This window comes from Sus scrofa, chromosome 14 (assembly GCF_054392235.1).
Source record: "Sus scrofa isolate SSC_HxYL_T2T_F1_AM1 chromosome 14, Sscrofa_HxYL_maternal_Yorkshire_Landrace_v2.0, whole genome shotgun sequence".
NCBI lineage: Eukaryota > Metazoa > Chordata > Mammalia > Artiodactyla > Suidae > Sus > Sus scrofa.
The window spans coordinates 143,961,275-143,975,517 of record NC_139396.1 but is presented as its reverse complement, the minus strand read 5'-3'; the positions used below and the strand labels follow the sequence as shown (position 1 = coordinate 143,975,517).

At 51.5% G+C, this 14,243-nt stretch overlaps 1 protein-coding gene across 17 annotated transcripts in view; it reads right to left on the bottom strand.

Moving 5' to 3' along the window:
- Nucleotides 1-8,228: 8,228 nt before the first annotated feature.
- The window catches only part of RBM20 (RNA binding motif protein 20), a 243,283-nt gene continuing 237,268 nt past the window's right edge, over nucleotides 8,229-14,243 (bottom strand). For all 17 annotated transcript variants that reach the window (XM_084994256.1, XM_084994250.1, XM_084994252.1 and 14 more), the window contains one exon: nucleotides 8,229-11,246. In XM_084994256.1, coding sequence (XP_084850382.1) covers nucleotides 11,136-11,246 — 111 coding nt within the window. In that variant the 3' untranslated portion in view covers nucleotides 8,229-11,135. The remainder of the gene's footprint in view (nucleotides 11,247-14,243) is intronic.

The window sequence follows — 14,243 nt, the reverse complement described above, 5'->3', positions numbered from 1 at the left end:
TCTCACCATCTTCAAAGGACATCGCCCTAGCCCCACTCCTGGTTCTTCCTCATGGCTACAGATTGACCTATTTTACCTAATGAGAAAGAGAGGGAGGAGGAAATGCTTGGCAGTTAGAATTTTCTTCAGCAAGGAAGGGGAAAGGCAAAGAGGCTTTGAATAATCCCACAGAAATAATTCTCAGGCCAGGAGTGAGAGAACAGGCTGATTGCCATGTGGGTTAAAACAGAGGTGGGGGCACCGGGCTGCAGCAAGGGGCAGACCGAGCATCACCTGAGATGGGGGGTCCTGGGAAGACTCGGATTTAAAAACTCTCCAGCTGTGAGCACTGTTCTCCAGAAGCTTCACACATGTGTATACGTGCATGCAGGCAGAAAGGCACAAATACATGTGCACCTATACACATGTGCTTAAATAATAGGCTTAAGACTTTCTGTCCCACCTCACAAAGCACTAGGAGGGGGGATGGTGGGGCCGGGAGGATTGCCTGCTTTCATGGGAGGAAGAGGCCCAGGAGGGAGATTAGGCTGCTGGCCTGAGGCCAGGGTGCCACAGAGGCTGGAGATCCCTCTCCTCCCGACCCTGTCCAAAAAAAAAACTAACCACAAAAGGCTGGACAGCATACTAAAAGAGTGGCCTCGAAGTTCCCGTTGTGGCTCAGTGGTTAACGAATCCGACTAGGAACCATGAGGTTGCAGGTTCGACCCCTGGCCTCGCCCAGTGGGTTAAGGATTCGGCGTTGCCATGAGCTGTGGTGTAGATTTCAGATACAGCTCAGATCTGGCGTTGCTGTGGCTCTGGTGTAGGCTGGCGGCTATAGCTCCGATTGGACCTTTAGCCTGGGAACCTCCATATGCCTTGGGTGCGGCCCTAGAGAAGACAAAAAGACAAAAAAAAAAAAAAAAAAAAACGAGTGGCCTCCACTGGGTGGGAAAAGGCCTCTAGCTCAGGGGATATATGGAGCTGGAAGGAGGAAGGGTGGCCGGGAAAGTGGCCTCTGGAGAGAAGATCCTGCATTCTTAGGACCTTAGATAAGGGATAAGCTAGAAGGATGATCTTCGGGGTGGGAACAGAGTGAGGGGGCCCCACTTTGGCCCCCAACTGAGCCTTGGTGTGTAGGTCCTCAGCTTATATGTTTTTAAAATATATATATATATATATATATATATATATATATATATATTTCTTTTTTGGCCACCGTGTAGCATACAGAGATCCTGAGCCAGCAATCAGACCTGAGCCAGGAATCAGACCAAAGCTGCAGCTGCAGCAACACTGGATCCTTAACCCACTGTGCTGGGCCAGGGATCGAACCTGTGTCCTGGCTCTCCCAAGATGCCGCCAGTCCCGTTGCACCACAGTGGGAACTCCCTCAGCTTCCATGTGGTCCACTGGCTGTCCAGAGTCTCAGGGTTCCTGTGGCAGGAAAAGGGCCTTTGGGAGAACTTAGGAGGCCCCTGATGGTGAGGGTGGAAAGCAGCCTGGCTGGCTGGCTCCCACCTTCCCGAGTCGAATTTGGCCCTGTGCCAGGATCAGATGAGGGGCTGAGTATGCCCTGCCCTTTGTCACACTCTGGGCAGTGGGAGGATAAATAAGAAAGGAGAGAGGATGCAAGTCCAGATGGAGTTGGGGAAATCAAGGGTCCACACAGGTGGAGCCCAAGTCAACCTGATCTGCAAATCCCTTCCCTGGACAGAACCACCCAGGCTGGCTATGACCTAGGAATTGCCCAAGGCCTGCCTGTGGGAAAGTCAGGAAGGCTTTATGGAGGAGGTGGACTTGTAGGACCTTAGGTAAGTGGGAAGGAGGAGCCCTGAGACTCTCCCAAACCCCAGGGGGGGCCTGGAGCTGGGCCCATGCTGAGCTTCCAGACCTACTTCTCTGCCCCTGATCTCTGCTGAGTCCTGGCTGCAGGGTGTGTTGTGGGAGGTGGGGTGGTGGAGGTGTGTGCTGGGAACAGGTCAGGTTTAATTATTAATCATCTGACCAGCCTAATCAGCCCAGACCAAGGTCTCGCTATTCTAGGGCTGTGAAATCCCCACTCACCAGCCCAAGCCCCTAGCACTTTCTAGACTCTGGGGGAGAAGAGTGTCAGGCTCCTCCCTGCAGCCCCTGGGGCTTCAGGAGACATGGATTAAGTGTGGGCACCAGGCAGGCAGGCGTGGTTTCCAAGATTCAGGGTGAACCCAGGCCATCCACCCAGTGCTGACACAACTGTCATAAACTGTGCTTTGTTCCCAGCTCTGCCCGCCTGGGAAGGTCCCTGAGAACTGGGTGGGCCTGGCTAGGTGGGGATGCCAAGTGAGGACAGATAGGTTTGGAGAGGGGATGCCCCTGGGGACACGGAGAGATGAGGCTGGCACAGGAGGCCGAGCTCTGTGGCAGTAGAAGAATCTGTTTAGAGGTAGAGCTTTGGGCAACACAAGCAGGGTTTGTGTCACCAACTGTCAGAACCATCTCCCAGTCCTTGGTGGGTGGGAACCCAGAAAGAAAAGACGGACAGAGCCAAGAGCAAGAGGTGGGGACTAGGGTTGGGGGTTGGGGTTGCCGGCACCACTCCAAGGACACATCTCATTTCTACAGCCAGCCGGTGGCTGAGGCCTCTGAACCTGAGGCTCAGGCTTCTATTGCTGCAGCCAGTCCCAGGGGTGGGCTGCTCAGTCCTTCAATCAACAGCCACTGATGCCTGTGCTCTGGTGGGCACAGGGCAGCAGATCCTGCTCCCTCCCCCCCCCCCCCGCCCACCCCCGCGGCTAATGCAGAGACAAACCTATAAACAAATCACAAGGCAACCTGATAAGGGCTACAAAAGAGAGGCCACTGTGTGTGTATAAGAGGACATAGTGCAGGAGCAGTAATACCTGTGGGCTGAACAAAGAGGGTCCAGGAAGGCTCCATAAAAGAGGTAACACCTACCATGAATGTTAAAGGAAGTCATAGTTTCTATAATTCAAAAAGATACATGTATCTCTATGTTCATAGCAGCACTATTCACAATAGCCAAGACGTGGAAGCAGCTGAAATGTCCAATGACAGATGAATGGATAAAGAAGATGTGCTACATATATACCATGAAATACTACTCAGCCATAAAAAAGAGTGAAATAATGCCATTTACAGCTATGTGGATGGATCTAGAGATGATCATGCTAATGAAGTAAGCCAGACAGAGACAAATACCCTATGATATCACTTATATGTAGAATCTAAAATATGACAAATGAACTTCTCTATGAAACAGAAACAGACTCACAGACATAGAGAACAGACTTATGGTTGCCAAGAGGGAGGGGGAGAGGGGAAAGGATGGACTGGAAGTTTGGGGTTAGCAGATGGCAAACTACTATATATAGAATGGAGAAACTACCAGGTCCTACAGTATAGCACAGGGAAATATATTCAATATTCTGTGATAAACCATAGGGGACAAAAATACAAAAAGGAATGTATGTATAACTGAATCATTTTGCTGCACAGCAGAAATTAACACATTGTAAATCACCTGTACTTCAGTAAAATACATTTTCAAAAAAAAAAAAAAGAAAGTCAATAGTTTCCAAGTAGAGAGAAAGGAGATGGGCGTCTAGGCAGTAGGAAGACCACATGCAAAACCAAGGAGCTGAGAAGGGGCCAGTCTGGGGACCAATGCATCATTGCGCATGGCTGGACCACAAGTGGAGGCTTCAGGGGTGAGAAAGTGGGTGGAGAAGAGGCAGGCTGAGTAGGCTTAGCTGATGCCAGGCTGAGGCAGAGGAGGAGCGGGACCACAGAGGCCAAGATGGCACAGGAGTCAGTCTGCCCCAGGGCCACACCTGTGTTTGCTACTGAGTGGGACGTGTCCTCTGCAGAGGGTGGACTGCCCTGTGGGGAGTTGGGAGGATGGTCACGGGACCAGATCTCCCAGCAGGCCTGCGGCACATAGTCCCAGGGCTGTGGGAAGTGCAAGGACAGAAGCAGCGACCACAACCCTCTGGTGACTGAACTTGTGTCTGTCCCACTTTCACTCTGACAACCTCAGGCAGGCACAAGGCACGAGGCGCACATCAAATGCAGACGGCAGACTTGGGTAGGGGGAGGTTGACATTTGACTGAGCTTGAATAAGTTCACTGTGGATTTGTTTACTGTGGATTTGACACAGGGACTCGAGGGTCCTGAGGCCCAGCACAGGGACCTGCCTCAGAACCAGAAAGTTCTCTCCCTCCCAGCCTTGCAGACACGTTGGGAGGCGGTGTGGAGACTGAGAACTCTCAATGGTTGGTCCTCTGCCCCCTTCTCCCAGGGGCAGGTCCTTATCAGACAAGTGGTTTCCAGGCTCAGCCTGAGGAAGTCAGTGCTTTCCAGTAGGGCTGGGATCCCTCCTGGCTGTGATGGGCCCATGGGGGAACCCCAAAGACTAAATGCCCTAGAGATTTTTCCAGAACTCAGAACCTCAGTGTCCCCAACCACAGCACTCTGTTCTCAGGTGACTGCGCTGAGCAGTCAGATGGTAGCCATGTGACAGTGGCCTCCCTGTCTTAGGAACATGGCTCTTGGAAGCTCAGCCAAACAACAAGAGAAACTGAAAAAGTTTCGGGGGGGAAAGAAACCTGAAAACATAGCAACTCAAGCCAGCACCCTGGCTCAGGTGGGCTAGGCAGGCACGAGCAAAGGTCACGCCTTTGGACACTGGGAGGCCTCTGACATCACAATTTCACATGGGCCAGAAACCATCCTAACGTTCCCTGCAGAGGGGCCTCTACTCTGTTCTTCTCCAAAATTGGACTGCCAGCTACCTAAGGATATTCTCCAAGCCTCTCAGTGCCTCTGTCCACACCATGTACAGTCCCAAAGGAGAATTCTTCTAGAATATGGAATTGAGCAGAGAAATTTCCCCAGATAAACTGGAATGCTCTACCTTAACACGGAAATCCAAGTAACAGAGCATGCTTGCTCTTTTTGCCTTGGCTCCCAGGAGGCTCTCAGTCACAGTTCATGCTTATCCACCACCACTGCACCAGCCCTTACTGCTCACATGCTTACCGCCTCCAGCTTTCCTCAATCTTCACTTTAAAATTTTCTGTTGGGTTAATCTGGTCACATGTGACCTGTGTCATATATTATCTCAACTCCTTGTTGTTAAAAGGTGGCAGGTAAATAAACCATAAAGTTTCACTCAGGAAAGATGGGTTAAAGTACAAAGTCTGGCCTGCATTTGGGGGCCACGGGAAATCCCCTTTTGATCACACCTGATACCCCTAAATTCCCCAATAATAGAAAAACAGGGTGCTTTCCTTCCCTTCCAGAAGCGGAAGCAGCCCCCCAACACCAGGCCCTCCTCCCCTGGTGAATACCCCTGAGTGAGAAGAAACAGTGTTTCTTTGGCACCTTCCCTTCCTGCCTATTTTCCTGCAGTGTGGTGGGCGGAGGCCTCTCTTTAGCTACATGCTAAGGAGGGGAAGTGTTGAGATCAGTTTCAGGAATTTAACAATCAGGGTGTCAGTCAAAAGCACCTGAGTCTAGCTAAACAAAGCTCTCTTATCCTCCTGAGCTGCTGTTCCTGGTCTACCAGGGGTCTTGAGGTTTTAACAACAGGCAGGAACAAAAGACCACCCGGGGCCTGAGATGGGCAGTAGAGAACAGTGGCTAAAATCAGGTTTGAGAGGCATGTGGATGTGATTTGAATCCCAACTCTCTGCCACTTACTAGCTGTCTGCCCCTGAGCAAACCACTTTGTGTCTTTGAGCCTCATTTCCCCCATCAATGAAATGGGAAAATAATGCTGTCTCCCAAACGTGGTAAAGAGGCCTAGAGACAGTATCCCTACCGAGTACAGTGGGGGGTGCAGACGGGCTTAATAATCCCCAGGGCTACAGTTAGTTGGCATTAGTGGTGACTGGTGGAGAGCAGGAGACAGGGTGTGTGTGAACCCCCACGGGCAGTGATAAGGTCCTGGGGGACACTTCTGTTCACTGTGACTCCAGCCTCCCTGAAAGGCCTGCTGACCACACAGCATTCTGCCCTGAAGGGCCAGCCTATCACCAGGAGTCCTAATAATCACAATGCATTGGTTCAGCCATTAACGAGGATAAAGACACCCTGACACAAGCCCCAAACTCACCCCCTACCACCACCAGTTCCCACCACCTCCATCAGCCATGGCCAGACTGCCTCCTCCCCTCTCTGTCCCCCACCTTCAAGTCTTTTCCACGCTGGAGTCTCCCTTACCTTGAATGGTCTCCATTCACATCCATCCTGCCCTTCCCTCTAGTAAAATAAATGTCCCGTCTATTCCAGGAGCTGCTGGGAAAGTCCCCGGCTGACATCGAGGGCAGCGTTTGTTGAGTGTGAGCAGTGGACTCCACCTGCACTGAATCACTCCACGAGGAGGCTTTTGCTAAAATGCAAAGGCAACCTGTAACCTGGTGAGACAGAATCTCCACGGAGGGGGCTGGGAATCTCTAACAAACTCCCCAGGTGATTCAGATCCATACAAAGCACAAAAGTCAATGGTTTGTCTTGCTCATTGCTGAAGACCAGCTAGGGCTAGACCTAGAAAACTCATGAAATAATTTAGCTGAAAGAATCTAAACTCCCCATGTGGGGCCACCCAGGAGATCTGGATTCTGTTCTTACCTTATACCATTAAGCTGTGTTGCTTTAGGCAAGTCACTTCCCCTCTCTGGGTCTGTTTTCTCATCTGTAAAAGGAAGGGCCAGGACTTGGTGGTCTCTGGGGCCATGCTCCTCTAACCTGCTTGGAAATCCATTTGGGATGGGCTCCTTTGTAGGGCCGGCATGGTGGGAAAGGAGAACGGGGGGCCGTTGGTGGTGAGCCCAGAGGTCCTATCACTGCCTAGCTAGACAGCCAAAAGTTGCTACTGATGTTCAGAGGGGCACAGAGGTGTCAAGCCAGATGGCAGCCAAGGTCAGTGTCTAAGTGGCCTGGCCTGTGGGGCTGTGAGGAGCAACAGGACTGTCCAGACCACGGCAGAGTCAGGCCAGGCAGTCAGATGCTGATGCCTGGGTAGAGGAGGGAGCCTAGAGAATGGCTCTAAGTATTAGGGCCCCAGCCCAGTAGACTGGCTCAGAACCAGGCTTTTGGGCCCTTAGGACATTAGAGAGCAAATGGGAGCCCCCAGGCATGGCAGGAAACTGCAGCTCAGGGGGCTCCCTCACAGGATGGCTCCATTGCACAGTTCCCAGGGTGCCATCTCACACAGTATTAGGTTCATGGTGCCCCCTAGAGGTGTGCCATGGGGAGGCCATGCTGGAACAAGGCACCAGGGACACCCCCAGCTACGCTGGATCCTGAACTTAGGGCAGCAGGATGAGCTCCGGCCCAGTGACTGCCCTGGCCAGCCAGGGGGTGCCCAGCCAACCCTTTCAGGGAAGGATGTTTCTCCACCCCTCCTGGTTGGGAACTGGAGGCCTGGGCTCAGCCCTCCGAAGGCCACAATAGGCAGGGGGTGGGGTGGAGCAGGAACAAGCTTGACAGGAACTTTTCTCAGATCTACAAATCTGCTCCCACTAATTACAGGCAGTCCCACTCATTTTGTCCTCCGGGGCCAGACTGTCCAGCCCCTCCCTGTTGACAGGAACACTGCCAACAGGAGGGGAGGGCCATTCAAAGGACCTGCCAACTGGGGGCCCAGGAGATTGGCATTGTTTTGCTAGAAGAAATGGTTGAGAACTTAAGAACCACTGAAATTTGGAGGGTGGTTGTCTGGAGCATAAATTCCAAAAACAAAAAACACTCAAAGCCACGGCAGCAGAGCAAGTGCTTTCACTAGCAATTATTTTAACCCTGAAACAACTAGGGACCGGCCCTTATGCCCAAGGAAGTGGAACTTTGGAAGCCACAGGGAACAACAAGGTACCCACCACCTCACAGGACTGGAACCACTAGAAACGGCCTGACCCTGGTGCAGGACCACAGGTTCAGCCACTTGAAGACCTGGGAACACTGGGTGAAGGACCAGGGGTTTATAAGAGGCCAAGAGATATTTCTATCTGAGCCTTCAAAAGGAACCACAGCTCCTCACTTTCCCTGACTCAGCCCTTCTAGAGGTCCACCTCTGAGAAGCTCTGGTTCCCCCAGAGGCCCAAGTGGACGCTCTTGTGTCTTCTTTTTTCAACTCTTTAGAGAGATGCTAGATTCAGAGTGGGACCAAATTCCAACCTCTGGGCTCAGGGAACATCCTCCAGCCAAATGTCAGGGGAGGCCTGCTTAACAGAGGGCTACTCACTCACAAGCTTTCAAATTCTCTTTATTAAAAATCATTTTTTTTCCTTTTGTAAAAACAAACACTTGCGGTCAGTTATACAGATCAGGAAAAGTGGTGACGACTTATATATAGGACACTCAACAAATTCCAATACTTTACAAATTCAAACTTAATGAACTAATGTTTTTCTTTTTCTCATAAGCTCAAAAATCAAACTGTGGTCCAGTTCCAGGATAATCCAGCAGATCACAGCCTCAGACTGTCAAGGGAAACCCTGATACTAACGGCTGCTGCTCACGCCAACATCAAATTTACCAAATTCTTCAGGAATAAACTCTGGATAGGCTTTATTTCAGGTGTTTACAATAAAGAGAAAAGTACACCGGCCTTTTGTCATATTAACCCAGGATATGAATGAAAAGCGGCTGCTCTCCAAGAACCTTTTGGGGGAGACATTTTGAAATGGTTAACAAACACAGAAGAAAAGCTTTAAAAAATAAATCAATATTTTCCTGGTTGCTTTTAATGCTGCATTGTGTATGACACACGTAGGGATAAAAAATGCAAATTATAGAGTGGGTGAAACTATGCCAATGGAGTTGTATAAAAATAAATAAAAATAAATATATATACACACAAAAATAGGATCTTAGATTATTTTTTTTAAACTGAAGGTTCTGATTGAATGCAAACAGCCAATTCTCTTTCCTTCCCAGGACCATTTTCCAGCTTTAAAATACGGAGAAGGTCAATCTCTCAGCAAGGGAGCCATTACATTACTAGGGAATACGGCTGTTTGAACAGCCATCCAGGTTTCCATGGAAACACGGCTGGAGGGATGAGCTGGCAGGGTCAGCTTCCACTTTAATGGGAGAAAAGATGCCCAGCCTCTCTGAAAATGCAGTTTTAGCCTCTAATGGAGGCAGTAGGCTTTTCCCAGCAAGGTTCAGTGAGGAGGCCCAGAGAGCTGACCCTTGACTTCCCTCCACTGGGAAGAAAGACACACAGGGTCAAGGGTTTTTCTGAGAAATGGAAAAGGCTGGTTTCCAGATCAGCAGGAAAAAAACCAGAGGAATCGGCCAGGGGCCCAGGTCTGGCTGGGTCACCATTTTCAAACTACTCTGAGACACTAACCTTGCTGAGGCCCCCTCAGCTGCCCAGATGCCAAGTTCAGGTTTTCTGCCACCTGCAGGCTCTCCCTACACCTGACCAAGCTGGTCTGTTTGCCTCTGGTGCTTGCCCGAATTCTTCTCTCTCCCAAGTTCTCAACAGTTCTCTCCTTGCTGGTGTCTACCTGCCCCAAGGTTTACACGCTATTAGCCTGTTAAAATCACGTGATCGATTTTAGCTCCCTTTCTGCACCTCGGTTTCCTCACTGATAAAATGTCAGTGTCAAATTCAGATAACCTCTCCCTCTACCTTTCTGCCTTTAGTGCAGAGGACAGGATGTACAGTATGGACTTAGTTACCATTAAAAAGAATAAAGCAAAACATTAAAATAAAAATACAATCTCGTCCTTGTCTACCGGCCTGTAGTCAGGAAGAGAAATAACAGGAACCACTTTCTAGGGGCTGAGCCAGGGTGGCCGCCTCCAGGCGGGTATGTCAGCCTGAGCAAGCAGCACCAGCCTCTCCTCTGACCTTCTCAGAGTTTTCTCCAGGCCTGCAGCTGAATCTTGTTTCCCCAGTACCTTTCCCCAAACCCTTCCAATGGACATCAGACTAGAGACCCTGCAGCCTGTCCCGGGCCTGAAGGCACTGACTGACCTTCAGCATTGCACAGCCCAATGGGAAGGGGCTCTGTGCTTCATAACATTTAACATCAAAGTCTGCACTGCAGTCAACCCTGACATGGCCTTGACCTTCTGTGCAATTGGAAAAGGCCCACCTACAAACACCTGGCAACCCTCAAATGCCGCCCCCCCCACCCCCCAGTCTTGCAGCCTTCTCTCTCTTTGGCTTCCCCTCCCTCTAAGATAGTCTCCCCGTTTAAGAGACTATCCCACCGTGAGGCTGCTGGAGCCCAGAGTGCAGGACCAAGGGCTAGTCAAGGACAGATGCCATGTCCTTGTTTAAGTGTCTTTCAAGCCAACCATGCACAGCTAGGAGGCCGACCTTCAACTGAAGCCTTGATTGACTGCTGTTTCAGCTAGAAGGGGAAGGTGCTTCTGTCTCCACTTTTAAAGTGAATCCAGACCAAATTCAACATTCAGAGCAGAACAAACTGGAGCATCTCCTGAAATCAACGGGAGGGAAGTACATTTGAGGGGAACTTATCAGAGCTTCCAAAATGAAGGACTCCTTTTCACCTCTGTAAAATTCATTCAATTTTAAGGCATGAATTGAGAGGACAAAAGAGTTATGAGAATCAGAGCTTTTCAAAAAGGTGTCCCAGCTGGAGGAACTCTTGGCTGCTGCCCACCAACTGCGTAGGGTGCCCCCTTCCAGGACTGTCCAGACTGAGCAAACCAGGCTCAGTGAACCCCAGGATGCCAGGCAGAGAAACTGTTCTGGGTTCACTGACTCGGTTCTCGGCCCTGGAATCCCCGTGAGATCTTTTCTTTGGAAGACTCAGCCTGGCTTGGCCCATCCTATCCCATCGAGAATTTGAACATGGTGAAAATCCCTGAGAAGTTGGATTTTATGAAAAGGCAATGACCCTGGGCACAGAAGGAGGGAGAGGGGGATGGGGAGGAAGAGAGAGAAGCAAATCGAAAGATGGTTTGAAGGAAAACGAGGGCGGGGAGGGAGTGGGTGCCCCTCAGCAGATGGACACACCAGGGTGAGGGCGCTGGGAGACGCTCGAGGGGCGCTTCACATGACTCTGAGGACACATCAGGTGGCGTGGCTGCCTGAGTTCCTGTCCTGGAGGTCAGGAAGGCCCCTCCACCGCTGGCCCTCCTTGCCCTACTTCCAGCAGCAGCAGAGATGTCAGAGCTTTTTCCTTTCAAAGTGCGGCACGATTCCGCTGTCCTCGGGCCTTGGGCTGCCTGCCCCCTCGGTCTCCTTCAGGCCCTCCTCGGCCAGCTGGGACAAGTACTTCTGCGGGGGTAAGAAGACAAAGAGAGGAAGGGAGAGAGACAGTGGTGAGCTGGTGGGAGAGGATGAGGGTTGCCTTGGCCCCCTCCCATCACTTGCCCAGTGGGTGGACCCCCTCTTCTCTCTCCCCAGCTGCTTCTCGGGCTCTAGGACTCTTGCTAAATAAGCAGTGAGCTCCGCCTTCTTTATGTTAGTTTACAAATAACAATAATGCGTGACTCAGAGAAGGTGGGAGGTACAGGTCCTAAGAAAAGCAAACACTTCCATAGCCCTCATCCCCAGCCAAGGGCCATTCTAACTTTTCTTCTTCTTCTTCGTTTTTTTTTTTTTTTAGGGCTGCATATGGAAGTTCCCAGACTAGGGGTCGAATTGGAGCTACAGCTGCCGCCCTCTGCCACAGCCATGGCAACGTCAGATCTGAGCCACATCTGCGACCTACACCATCCAGGCAATGCCAGATCCCCGACCACATCCTCATGGATACTAGTTGTATTCATTTCCACTGAGCCATGACAGCAACTCCTAACTGCTTTTCTTCTATAAACGCATTTAATCCTCACAACTCTACTTGTTTTCCAGAAAGAGCCCCAGCATGTGCCTGTGTAAAAGGCAGAGGGAGGAGAGGAAGCCTGGAAGGGCAGGGTGGGAAGCAGCTCCTTCCTCTAGCAATTGTGAAAGACAAAACCGCAGCCTGACGCTTGAGATTCCACTCAGCAGGCTTGGAGGTCCTGCAGTGAGGGGGGCCGGCCTCCACCCCAACCCAGCGCCCTCACTGCTCCCACTGGCTTCCAGCCCAGCTTGGTGAGACGGTGGGGCTGCTCCTGGGGTTCTGGATTCAAGGCCATGCGACCGACCTAGAAAATGCCTGGGGCCCCAGCTACACATCCCCTTATGGCTGGGGCAGTACAAAGAGCACTGGATCAGGAGTCAGTAAAGTCCCCTGCAGTGGTCTCCACCATCCAGTGACCTGGGTTCAAATGCCAGCTCTCGGCAGGCAAGTTACTCAACACCTGCAACATCTGTAAAGTGTGGGTAAGACTGTGACCACCGTATAAGGTTGCTGTGAAGTCCAAGAGAGGTACAATAAAGGACTGAGCACTGCACCCGGCACAGAAAGAACCCCTAGCAGTGTTGCCCTTGATCATCAGTGGCACTGGCTGTCTAATTTTGGGAAAGTCACTCATTTTCTCCCAGCCTCCTTCCTCCTTCCTCCTCCAGGGGTGACTTTGAGGGTCACATGAGATGATGCGCATGAGATGACAAGGTTGACCCGCTCTCCCTGGGAGAGACTGGAGTTGGCTTTGAGAGGTGGGTGAGCCTGACAGGGAGCGGGCAGACCGTGGATCCCTGAGGGCCCGGCTGCTGATGGAGGACCAGGTTTCTCCTCCACTTGGTCGGGAAGGGGAGCGTGCTCAGGAAGGCTCAGGCAGAACACTGCAGGTGGGGAGCCTGGCAGGTGTCTAGTATTTCCATCTAGCACCCATCCACCTGCTGTTCTGGATCACTCTGGTGGGTTCTCTCAGAGCAGTGGGGCACAGCTGGGGTGGCAGAGAGAAAAAGAAGGTTTCTTCCATCCTGCCTCAAAGAGCCCTGACCCTCCCCACCCCCAGTGAGAGCCCCAACCCTCACTGGGGGTGCCAAGTTTACAAGCTGCCTAACTTAGGTGTCAGCCAGCACCTGCTTCTTGGGTCTGAATTCTTCCCGTGTGCATGTACAACATGGAGTTGGGTGTGTCTGTGTGGACAGAAATGTTCTGTCAAGACCAATGGCAGAAACCCTATCTGGAAGCCTGTGGTGGAGGCTCCCTGCTCCCTGACAGGTGTGCCAGGGAAATGTGAAATGCTGCTGGCGGGCCTAAGGGGCTTAGCCAGCGTCTGGACCTGACATGTCTGAGGCCGCAGGAATGGCCCCAGCCTGCTGTGGGGTGGTGAGTCTGCCTGAGGGTTTGGCCCAGAGGCCAAAACACGGTGCAGTCCACCACCCTGCAAAAAACACAGGGCTTAGAATTAAAGGCCCTGGCAAGTCTGCACCTCCCTACCTTCCTGGGTGCCCTTGAGCCATGTGGTCTCCGGGGGGGCTACACAATCCAGCTGAGAACGCCCGGAGATTATAGGTTCTCGTGGCAAGGCAACAGAATCTGCTGGATAGACTTTATTTTTTCTTTTTAGGGCCACACCTGTGGCATATGGAAGTCCCAGGCTAGGGGTCGAGATGGAGCTAGAGCTGCAGCCTACACCACAGCCACGGCAACATGGGATCCAAGCTGTATCTGCAACCTATGTCATCACAGCTCGTGGATCCTTAACCAAGTAAGCAAGCCCAGGGATTGAACCCGCATCCTCATGGACACCGTGTTAGATTCTTAACCCACTGTGCCACAATGGGAACTCTTGGAGAGACTTTGTAAAATGCAAATTCTCAGGTCCCACTCTAGAGAGAATGAATAAGCAAGGACAGGGTAGGTCCAGGAAGCTATTTTCTTTTTTTTTCTTTCTTTCTTTTTTTTTTTTTTTGTCTTTTTGCTATTTCTTGGGCCGCTCCCACGGCATATGGAGGTTCCCAGGCTAGGGGGCAAATCAGAGCTACAGCCTCCAGCCTATGCTAGAGCCACAGCAATGCAGGATCCGAGCTGAGTCTGCAACCTATACCACAGCTCACAGCAACGCCAGATCGTCAACCCACTGAGCAAGGGCAGGGACCGAACCTGCAACCTCATGGTTCCTAGTTGGATTCATTAACCACTGCGCCATGACGGGAACTCCCAGGAAGCTATTTTTTAAAAGCCTCCAACTGGTATGAAGACAAAGTTTTGGGAAAATCAGGACCACATGATCTCCAAGACCCCATCCAGCCCTGCCATTCCATAGGTTTCACCTTGACGGTGTGGGGGATGGTGGTGTCTTCAGGGTAGACAGCTGCTCTCAGCGGGCTCTGTGGAGTCCAACCTGAACCCTTGGCTTGGCCAGGTCACTGCTCACCCCCAGGAAAGGCCGGGCCTGG